The sequence below is a fragment of the Macrobrachium nipponense genome, chromosome 2 (genome assembly GCF_015104395.2).
Source record: "Macrobrachium nipponense isolate FS-2020 chromosome 2, ASM1510439v2, whole genome shotgun sequence".
NCBI classification, from domain to species: Eukaryota; Metazoa; Arthropoda; class Malacostraca; order Decapoda; family Palaemonidae; genus Macrobrachium; species Macrobrachium nipponense.
In genome coordinates, this window is record NC_087201.1 from 133,128,322 (window position 1) to 133,140,514 (window position 12,193).

Below are 12,193 nucleotides of genomic sequence, written 5' to 3' on the forward strand. Positions count from 1 at the left end.
AGAATCCTGGGATATACAAAAATTTTGAATTTAAGAAAGATATAAAATTAGGGCCAAGGACCAACTGCAGTGACCTAGGAAGTTTTTTTTATGGTGTACAGGATGAAAACCTCACAGTTGCACTATGAAACATTTGTTAGGAGAGGGTGGAAAGTAAGATGGAAGAAAGCGACTGTAAACGGAGTTACAGTAAAAGGAATGAAAATGGTTGCAAATAGAAGGCCGAAAGGCCTTGGCAAAGAACCTAAAGTAATACCTACAATGCAATATTGGCACTAATTAACCCTCCACGGGATACAAAGGTTGGATGCAGACAGTAAATGAAATTCCCCTTAAAATGCAATACAAAGCTGTATCTTCCTATTATATTCACAAAAGGAACTTTTCAGTTCTACATGCCTCTGTTTCTTCCCATCATATTTTCAAAGTCCTCATTTGACGAGTGGCTTGCATACTTGCCTATCACTCTGGTAGCCGATGTTCATTCCCAGCTGCCGTCAGTGCGGAACCAGAGGAATTTATTCTGGTGATTAGAAATTAATTACTTGATATAATGTGGTTCAGATTCCACAATAAGCTGTAGGTCCCTTTGCTAAGACCCAGTTGGTTCTTAGCCATGAAAAATGTAAATCTAATCGTTTGGGTCAGCCCTAGGAGAGCTGTTAGTCAGCTCGGTGGTATGGTTATACTAAGATATACTTAACCATCATATTTTCAAAAGCAACTTTTCAGTTCTACATGCGTACTTAGGTGTCCTCCCCTACTGATTTTCTTCCTGAATATGGTACTTTTGGCAGTGCATACTTGTCTTGCATATGAAATGACTGCTCCATCTTGGTAATAAAACACTTCTTATCATTTCCTAATGGTATTTCCTTGTAAATCATTCCATGTTCACTGAACTTACTTCATCTCCGTTTTTCCTGGGGATTCTGGAGTACTGAGGACAATTTTATCTGAAGAGTTCATCCAGGGATTTTCAGTCATAATTTTTTTGAGTACGTATTGCAAGCATTTGGTAAGGATCTTTGTCCAGATTAGTTAGGGGTTTGGATTGGCTATCGTCTGCAAGTAACGTGTGACAAATTTTCAGTTCGAATATTTTGGAAAGAAAATGTGTGGAAAACATGCCAGACTACTCAGTGTACACATAGACAAGGAAAAGCTTTCCAAACCTGAGTGGAATTCATCATCAGACTGTCTGTACAGTCTCAGTAGGCTTCCACACTTCTCTTGCGGTACTATGCTGAAATCAGAAAACAACCACTATCAGTGAATAAGACAACTGATATACTCAAGAACTAAGTTCACTCCTCATTACCATTTGCTCGTGGTTAGTACTCAATTCCATTAACCTACCTATAGCATTCTTAAACAGTGTTCTTTTATGTGGTTAACAGTTAAGGGCAATAAAAAAGTTTACAGGTGTACTAATTGAATATAACCTTGTTACACATCACAGAATAAAATTTTGCCAAGCAATCAGTTAAAGGCAAGAATATCTGCCTTTTGTGCAGTACAAGGTTTGGGTTTGCATTTTGGAAAAAAAAAACAAAAAAAACTTGTATACCTATGATTGATTTATACACTTTTAGCATACATGCAAGCCAGGGGCTGGGGCACCAAAGGCCATTCAGAGCTGAAAGGGGGGAAAAATGGATGGTGACCAGGTTTGTAAAGAAGTAACAGGCAGAAAAACCAAAAATCGCAGTTGCACTAGAACATTACGAGAGGTTGGACAGTAAGATGGAAGAGAATATAAATGGTAGTACAGTAAAAGGAATAAAAGGGGGTTGCAGCTAGGGACCGAAAGGATGCCGCAAAGAACCTGAAGTAATGTCTATATTGCAGCGCATGAGGTGTGCTGACAGTACTATTCCCCTACCGGGGCTTGTATAATTGTTAAAAAGAATTCTACTATCTTCTAATACAAACCATGTTTTAATGTCAAGAAACAACTCACAAAATAAAAAAGGTAATGTGTGTATGGTGTTTGTATAAGCCAATATAATCCAATATTTACACTTGCAAATAGAGCGTTCTCCCATACCGATTTTTAACTAAGGTACATACTTTCAAGATACAAACTTCCATGTCAGCACAAGATGTGGTATATAAATAAACTTTTTTTATGTATTTCATTGCAAAAATTTTTAAGGAAAGATTGAAGATATTTGTCGACTGTAAAGTTTATTATTTTATGTACAAAGACCAATTGTCTTGCTAATTTTGCTAGACTTACAAACAAACTAAACTTACAAAAGAATACTCAACTCAGGGCAAAAAATTATGTAAAAGCCAAATTTCTCTTTTCTTACATCATTATTCCAAATCTCACTTTGCTAGTGGGGAATAAAGAGGAAGTCCTATTAAATCCATTTAGAGTAAACCTGAGAAATTCTTAAAAACATATCATGTTTTATATCAGTTGGGTTTACCAGCCTTTGTAGTGTGCTGTACTACCCCACCATCCCTGTCAATATTGTACTAGTCATATATGTATGATATGATTCATAGTAATATTAAAAATTTTCTTTATTATTTTCTTCTAAACTTTGCCTATATGATAGTATCCATCAAGCCTCCCCCACAATCCAGTGGGCAAAAAACTGAGCCTTAAAAAATGTAGTTCCTTTATTCTCAGTTCTCACCTACCAGAGGAAGGTACTAAATGGATATAAAGATAAACTACGTAGAAACTCTAGTTACTCTACTTTTTTTTCTCAACTGCCAAGCAAGCCTGCAGCTCAAATTTTAAAGCCAATGTAAAGCCAATTTATCATACTTTTACACAGGGTAAACAGAAATTGGAAATCTCTTCTCCAACTTATTGTGAAATTTTAAAATAATAACAACCAAAATGTTTTCATGACAGCTAACTTTTACTCATGATACCCAAGTTTGTAGTTCCTCGTTGGACAAGTGGTTTACATGCTCGCCTACTGATTCATTAGTCCCAAGTTTGCTCCCCCGCTCTGCCAACATGAAATCAGACTAATGTGTTTCTGGTGATTAGGAATTAATTTCTTGATATAATGTGGTTCAGAGTAACCTGAGAAATTCTTAAAAACATATGTTTTATATCAGTTGGGTTTACCAGCCTTTGTAGTGTGCTGTACTACCCCACCATCCCTGTCAATATTGTACTAGTCATATATGTATGATATGATTCATAGTAATATTAAAAATTTTCTTTAATTATTTTCTTCTAAACTTGCCTATATTTTATAGTATCCATCAAGCCTCCCCACAATCCAGTGGGCAAAAAACTGAGCCTTAAAAAATGTAGTTCCTTTATTCTCAGTTCTCACCTACCAGAGGAAGGTACTAAATAGGATATAAAGATAAACTACGTAGAACTCTAGTACTCTACTTTTTTTTTTCTCAACTGCCAAGCAAGCCTGCAGCTCAAATTTTAAAGCCAATGTAAAGCCAATTTATCATACTTTTACACAGGGTAAACAGAAATTGGAAATCTCTTCTCCAACTTATTGTGAAATTTTAAAATAATAACAACCAAAATGTTTTCATGACAGCTAACTTTTACTCATGATACCCAAGTTTGTAGTTCCTTGTTGGACAAGTGGTTTACATGCTCGCCTACTGATTCATTAGTCCCAAGTTTGCTCCCCCGCTCTGCCAACATGAAATCAGACTAATGTGTTTCTGGTGATTAGGAATTAATTTCTTGATATAATGTGGTTCAGAGTAACCAATTGGTTCCTAGCCACATGAAAATATCTAATCCTTCAGGCCAGCTGTAGGAGAGCTGTTAATCAGCTCAGTGGTCTGGTTAAACTAAGATATACTTGGCCAAAGTTTATTTTTTTATTGTTTGGCATGTGTAATCATACCATGTGTTGCTAATGTTCCAAACTAGCCCTCAATTTTAGAAATGTGGCTGTCACCTAATTATTAAAAAATTTACTTTTTCTTATAAATATGAGCAAAATATAAATATACTTTTACTATAACTATGAAAGGCACTTGATTCTACTTGTATTTATGAATTATCACCACACAGCTATTGCATCATAACTAGGTTAATAAAAACAAAATTTCTCAAAAATCCCACCACTACATATATGGTATCCTCTACATAACTACTAACCAAAAATGTTTGAAGTCTCGTAAAATAGTATTTACATATACCATTACCTGCCTATATCAGAAAATAGCCAAAAAAGTTAAGAAACCTATATGTTACAAATTTACAGTCTGACTTTGCAGTATCAAATTTTTTGAGAAAAATTTGTCATCAACAATGCTCAAATGTACCTTAGGTGTTGCAAACAATGAATACAGTAATCAATAACATAAACCAAAATTTTTCAAGTGATATTTTTATCACCATTTATATCTTTACACCAGAATTTGCTTTTAAGGGTCTAAGTTGCTAAATGATGTCTCTCCACTTCCCTTGTACACGTTTTACCTTAATTTCCACCTAGCCAATGACTTTTTGTGGACTTGAAATTTTTTCACAAATGGAGCAAGTTAATTACCATATCTCTATAAAACACATTTTAACATATTCCAATGAGAAACCTAATTTTAAAGTGATATCTATAGTAAAAGTAGTATGTAACGTTCTGAGATTTCACTGATACCTTCTAGCCAACTGGGGTCTGGAAGCTGGGTTAAGACTTATTAGTTGGTGTAAAGTGTCTATTCTACTAGGTATTTCAGAGACTAAACAACATTTGTAAAAAAATTATTCTAACATCCCATTTTACATTCATCAAAAATATTCAAATAATAATTTCTTTAATGAACAGCAGTAGCTTAAGGATAGCTTCTATTTAAATCAAGATCTAAATACTTTATACATAAACTTTATACATAAACTTTACTCATTTATTATTAAAACTCAAAATTCTTTAATAAAACTAAGTCCCATTTCATCATCGTATCTCTTTTGTTTGGGAAAGTGGGATAACCATCCTGATCTGCAACCTCAACTTGAGACTGATGGCTAAAATACAACAGGACCTTTCTTCTCCAACCAATCTTCCATTGAACCAACATAAAACCTGAAAGAAAAGAACTTGCTCATAAGACATAGAAATAATCTCCTATATCTACGTACAGTTGGTCCCCCGTATTCGCGGGGGATGCGTACCAGACCCCCCGGTGAATAGTTTAGAACCCGCGAATGTTTGGAACCCTATAAAAATGCTAAAAACAGCCTATTTTGTTAGTTAAACTCAAGAAAAACCCACTAAAAATTTTCTAAAAATTTTTCATTGGTTTTTTTAATAGTTTATCACAAAAAGTGCTTTATTTTATGATGAAATTCATAAAAAAAACCAGGAATTTGTGGATATTTATCATAGAAAAATACTGCGAATGTGCGAATTTTCCGCAAATAATGCAGGGAAACGTTCCCCAGAGAAATCCGCGAATGTGTGAGTCCGCGAATCTGGAGAACGCGAATACGGGGGGTCCACTGTACTAATTAAGACCATTTTTGAAAAGGGCCTTGCAAAGTGTAGAATATAATAAGAAAGTTAACATTACAAAATAAAGTTAACAATACATCAGGCATATAAAATAATGATCAAAATTTTATACAGAGCAAGCAGCCACCATTTAGTACGTGCATTGTATGTATTAATTTTCTGTATATTGTTCAAACATATTTAACAACACTACAAATATCTATACTAGATATGGCAGCTCATATTTTAGGTGTATATATGTCAAATGCCATTACGATTGCATATACAGATTGCATGCATCCATGTAAATTAATAATATACATGAATGCATGCAATCTGGATATGCAATCGTAATGGCATTTGATATCTATACAACAGGGAACACCTTAAGAGGTGCAATCACGAGATATCTAATAAACTCATACTTCTCTGGGATTGACTAACTACTATCTGTAACATTATCAAAAATCAAATTTATCAACTACTGATATTTTTTAAACCTCTGTAATTCACACTCTTCAAAGAGCAATTATACATTTTTACAATTTTATATCATCACTAGCTGACAAACCCGGTGCTGCCTGGGAAAACTGAATGACAACTGTAAACTCTCTCTCTCTCTCCCCAAACACCCCCTACTCTCTCTCTCTCTCTCTCTCTCTCTCTCTCTCTCTCTCTCTCTCTCTCTCTCTCTCCTGTAAAGATAGTTGCTTCAGTTACATTGCCCAGCATTTTTGACATTTTATATTTCACCACTTCTCACCCCCATTCTTATTGGGACTGAACCTGGACTTGAAGGGCATGGCATCAGAAGTGTCTCTGTTCATCTCAGCGACCTCAAAAACTATGGATTTTTGACATTTTATTTTTTACCCCTTCTCACCCCAACCCCCCTTCCTATTAGGGCTGAACTTGGACTTAAAGGGCAACAGGAGTGTCACTATTTATCTCACTGACTTCAAAAGCTATGGATTAACACTTATATCTGCAGTTTTTGGTTATTTTTAAAAGTCACCACTTTCCCACAACCTCTTTCTACCAGGGCTGAACTTAGACTTCAAGGATATCGCGAGTGTCACTATTCATCTCAGCGACCGACCTTAAAAACTATAAATTAGACATTGAGATCAGTCATTTTCAGTTATTTTTGCATGGTCACTTTCCTTTCCATCAGGGCTAATTCGGACGGGCATCTCAGGGATTAAACACTAATATCGTCCTTTTAGTTTTTACATGTCACCCCCATCCTATCAGGCTGAACAAGGAATTAAAGGGCATCAGAGCATCACTGTTCATCTCAGCGGCCTCAAAAAAACCACATAGATTAGACACTAATATCTGTCGTTTTCAGTTATTTTTACGTTACCCCTTCCCACTCCCCCATTCCTGTCGGGCCTGAACTTGGACTTAAATGGCATTGGCAGTGTTATTATTCACCTCAGTGACCTCAAAAACTAAGAACTGGACACTAATACTTGTTGTTTTGGGTTAGTCACTATATACGTATATATCATTTGAGCTACAAATGTCCTTTAATATCTAATTCGCTCTACCTCGGAATTGATATATTTCATATATGTAAATGAAGGGGAATTTTTAGTTGATAATAATTTCGTCCCCTCATGGGATCGAACCACATAGTGGTTCGGTCCCATGAGGGGACGAAATTATTATCAACTAAAAATTCCCCTTCGGTACATACTATACGTATATGAAAATATATTAATTCCGAGGTAGAGTGAATTAGATATTAAAGGACATTTGTAGCTCGAATGATTTATATGAATCATGGTGATGTGATAATTATTCATATATATATATATATATATATATATATATGTGTTGTGTGTGTGTACAGGCGGCTCCCCCGGGTTACGACGGGTCTCCGGCTTACGACGTTCCAAGGTTACGACGCTTTTTCTTAAATATTCATTGAAAAATCCGCCCTGGGTTACGACGCTTGTTCCGAGGTTACAACGCTGACGCTTCCGACGCTTTTAAAAAACGCATACTAGGATAAGAATCCTTTATAGTTTAGCACAGTTTCTCTCTCTCTCTCTCTCTCTCTCTCTCTCTCTCTCTCTCTCTCTCTCTCTCTTTGTATTTTCCGACGAAAATAATCACTAATTAGTGTATTTTGATGTTTATTTTCATGACTAAATACATTTCATAAAAATAAAATAAATAAATCAGACTGCGATCATGAAGCCAACAAATACATATGTATTTTTTAGAATTCTTCTTCTGTTTTAATATTACGTTATGTATATGTTTCATTATAGCTGTCAGTAACTCGGTATCTCCATAAAAATAATAATTCTCTCTCTCTCTCTCTCTCTCTCTCTCTCTCTCTCTCTCTCTCTACTACAAAGATGTATGTTTTTTTGTATGATAAAATAAATGATTTACTATTTTTCAATATTAATATTAATTTACACAGCAATAATATCAATTCATTAAAGAAAATACCAAAGTGAATTAGTAAGATTTTAGCTTATAATTTAAAAAAATTATAGAAAGAATGAAGGAAATCCCAGTCTTCTTCAAGTAACTTCCAGTAACTTTTCCTCGAGATCCAGGTACTAAAACTGTCAGATATATCAAGTTCTGTGACAGCCAGGAAGAGCTGGAGGAAGAGCTGAGTGTTGCAATCACGTGGTCCTGAAATTTTCCCCCTCTCTCTCTCTCTCTCTCTCTCTCATTTACTGAGACTCGAGATTTTTTATGTACTTGTATATGTAATACTTTCAAAATAATAATAATAATAATAATAATAATAATAATAATAATAATAATATAATAACTGTAAATACAAAATTCATATGTGATAGTATTTTAAAGAAATACAATATGTACTAATCTATCCATGTCACTTTTAATTAAGGTTAACTCTCTCTCTCTCTCTCTCTCTCTCTCTCTCTCTCTCTCTCTCTTCTCTCTCTCTCTCTTTTGCCACACAGATAATAATGTGTCATAGTGGTAACTCCCTCTCCCCTCTTTCGCTGGAAGCGTTATAAGTATTTTTTGAAAGAACAGAGAGAGATAAACACTCTCTCTCTCTCTCTCTCTCTACTCTCTCTCTCTCTCCTCTCTCTCTCTCTCTCTCTCTCTCTCTCTCTTTTACCGAGATGAAACGAATTTTTATGGTACTAGTATGTAAAATGTTTATTGATAATTTCAGTTATTTAATTAATAATAATAATAATAATAATAATAATAATAATAATAATAATAAAACTTTAATTACAAAATTCATCCTAATGGTCGTATTTTAAAGAGATGAAAATGACCTTTCCATTTCACTTGTAAGGATAATTCCTTTCTTTCTTCTGTAGATGAGAGAATTTTTATGGTAATATGCACGTGTTTTATTATAGTTTTTCAAATAATAATAATAATAATAATAATAATAATAATAATAATAATAATAGAAGTAGTAATAATACGATAACTAATTTCAAGAAAATTCTTCCCTTTGTCTTTTCTGTATCAATTTCCCTAATTCAACTCGAGTGCACTCGGAGCTTAACAATGCCATACAATGGTCAACGAATTTTAATGGTTTTATGTAATCTCTCTCTCTCTCTCTCCTTCTCTCTCTCTCTCTCATCTCTCTTCTCTCTCTCTCTCTTACTGAGATGAGATCATTTTCGTGGACATGTATGTAATAAGTTTATCATTAATATTTTCAATAATAATACTTATTAACTGTAAGTACAAAATTCATATCTGAGTATTTTAAATACAATAATCATTCCCCATTGTTCTCTCTTTTAAATACTGTAAGGACAACTCTCTCTCTCTCTCTCTCTCCAACAAGATACTTGTCATACATTTGGTGTTTCTATTTCTTCCTTTTATCTCTCTCGCTCTCAGCAAAAGAATTGAATAGACAGACAAACATAATTGCACAGTCCTCTCTTTCTCTCTCTCTGGATAAATATATGTATTTATGGGAGGGGGAAAAAGTTGCCTACAGACGTTCATTTCAATCTATTGAAACTAAGGAGTTATTTCTCTCTCTCTCTCTCTCTCTCTCTCTCTCATCTCTCTCTCTCTCTGCTCTCTCTCTCTCTCTTGTATTTTAATGAAAATATACAGTAATTTGTGAATACACAGTGTTCACATGAAAAAAGTAAATTAGTGATAATTTTAGAGATACAGCCCTAAGAAAAATTGCAAATTAGTAGTGAAATTTTCCCTGTGGACATGTTTCAAGAATGTCGTTCCGGCTTACGACGATTTTCGGGTTACGACGCGTCTTAAGAACGGAACCCCCGTCGTAACCCGGGGACCGCCTGTATATATATATATATATATATATATATATATATATATATATATATATATATATATATATATATATATATATATATATATATTATATATGGAATTTTTATTCTAAAATTAATATTAATAATACTTACCTGTATAATTTATCTAGCCCTAAATCCCCAAAAACCGCACCAAAATTTACCACATTGGCAACCCTGTTACCTCCTATTCTGTCCGCCAGTTTGGCAACACTGTCGTTGACAGATACAAAAACCTTCCCTCAAATCAGTTGTGATAGGCAGATCGTGGGGTAGGATGGGTGGGACTAGATAAATTATACAGGTAAGTATTATTATAATTTTAATTTTAGAATAAAAATTCCATATTAATAAACATTACCTTAATATAATTTATCTAGCCCGATTAACCACATTGAAAAGGAGGAGGGAATCTGAATACAATTTCCCCTTCGGACAGAATAGGAGAAAACAAACAAAGAAATATATATCATAGGCAGTCAAAACTCAACCCAAGGTCTAAGATATTAACAACTCAAAGTCTCCTACCATAATGCCACCAAACTGCGGTAGCACAGGACAAGGAGTAAGTGCATAGTCAGTCCGTCTGTACTAAAGTCAGGTGACCGACCAGGTGACCAGTCAGACGAATTGCGGACAGCAAGGCTGCACCCTGAAGACTATCAAGCACTATTCTTTCCCTCAAAGGATGAGTGTCTGGACTGTCTGGGCGATTCAAAGCTAAGCAAACCTTGGGGGTGTATCAACGCAACCCGACGTCGCCAGCAACGAATCGGCTCATGAGCAACTCCTAACTCGAGCTTTCTGGTGCCAAGAGAAAGGAGCGCGGAGCAAAAAGGCGATTCAGTCCCGGAAGGACAAATGCCTGACAGTCCAACCTGGTCTCATGTTTACACGATCATCGGGGGTGTATCAACGCAACCGACCTCGTCAACAAGAAACTCAGGGCTACTAAATGTCGCCTGATCTCACACGAGTGTCTGACTCCGAGAAAACAGGTGAGACAAAAAAGTAGATGGTGAGCGAGTCCCACCAGATGACAGCAGACGATCCATCGACTAATTCCCTGTCCAGGACAGTGGAAGAAGCAGGAGTCGTCAGGACAAGCGAACTAGTGGCTAGTCCTAGGTCAGCATCGACTCTGGGAGAAGCGTAGTCGCCAGTGCCGACAACCCAGTGGCTGGAACCATTTCACACTGACAATGGAAGCAGCATGAGTTGCCAAGCAGTCAGTCCCTGTCATCAACAACACCTAAATACCAAACTGCCTAATTCCATTATAACTACGTCAAAAACTGCATGGGTTATAATACAAAAACAAAAAATATATACAACAAAACAAAAATTAATGAATAATATACAGGTAGCAACCAAAACGTAAACAGGAAGACTACCTAATTCTCCTGTCTGACGACCTGTCCTGCCATCAACCAACGGGCCCAAAGAACGAAGGTCGCCTAGAACTAGGAGAAATATCCCTCAAGTAAAAAGAGGCAAAAACAGAATTAAGAACGCCAAGTCGCCGCCTCAAGCACCTTGGCGACTGAGACGTTCTTCATAAAAGCTACTGATGTAAGCAACTGCTCTAATACTGTGTGCTCTCGGAGTCTGGTCTTCCCCAGCAGCCGAACCAGCAGTTTTAACGATCAGACTCTGAGAAAAAAGGATACACCATTCTTTGAAATAGGTCTCTTGACATTTCGGGGTGAAACAAAACAGATGACGGGACGACCCTGAATGTCCTTCGTGCGGCGTAAATAGCATGAGAGCGCCCTAACAGGGCAAAGAACTAATTCCTCATTTAAATTACCAACAAAGTCGACCAACGACTCAGTACGAAAGACCTGGGAATGGGATATCAGACGATTCAGTCTTTGCGACAAATTCAGGAAGGTATGACAAAATCATGTCTTGTCCAGATCTGGCAACCAGAAAAGAGAGTGCTTGCAGTTTCACCCACCCGCTTCCTTGGCTGTAGCCAGTGAGACAAGGAAAGTGTCTTAGAAGAGAGGTCCCTAAATTTGGCAGAATTCAGAGCTCAAACGGAGGGAACCTTAAGGCTTGAAGGACTTTGTTAACGTCCCATGTCGGAGGCGAACACTGCGGCCTGGGTCGAGATAGGGAAAAAGAATCGAAGTAAATCTCTAATGACATAAGATGAAGAGATCTCAGGGAGCCTTGCCTTAAAAAACATAGGAAAGCATAGACCTATAACCCTTAATGCACGAAGGTGACAGGGCCCTGTCATGATGTAAATGAACTAAAAAACTCCGCTACTTTCGGTAAGGAAGGTCTAGAAATTGAATGTCCTTGAGACTTACACCAACGTCTGTAAACCGACCATTTAGCCTGATAATTTACTCTGGTTGATTGCCGTCTGGCAAGAGCCAACTGTCGCGCCACTCTGGAGGAGAACCCTTCGTGCTTGGAGAACCTCCT

At 36.3% G+C, this 12,193-nt stretch overlaps 1 protein-coding gene across 1 annotated transcript in view; it reads right to left on the reverse strand.

The window, feature by feature from the left end:
- Window positions 1-4,836: 4,836 nt before the first annotated feature.
- The window catches only part of LOC135221003 (rhodanese domain-containing protein CG4456-like), a 233,333-nt gene continuing 225,976 nt past the window's right edge, over window positions 4,837-12,193 (reverse strand). The window contains exon 5 of the mRNA XM_064258717.1: window positions 4,837-5,033. Within this exon, the coding sequence (XP_064114787.1) occupies window positions 4,976-5,033 (58 nt within the window). The 3' untranslated portion in view covers window positions 4,837-4,975. The remainder of the gene's footprint in view (window positions 5,034-12,193) is intronic.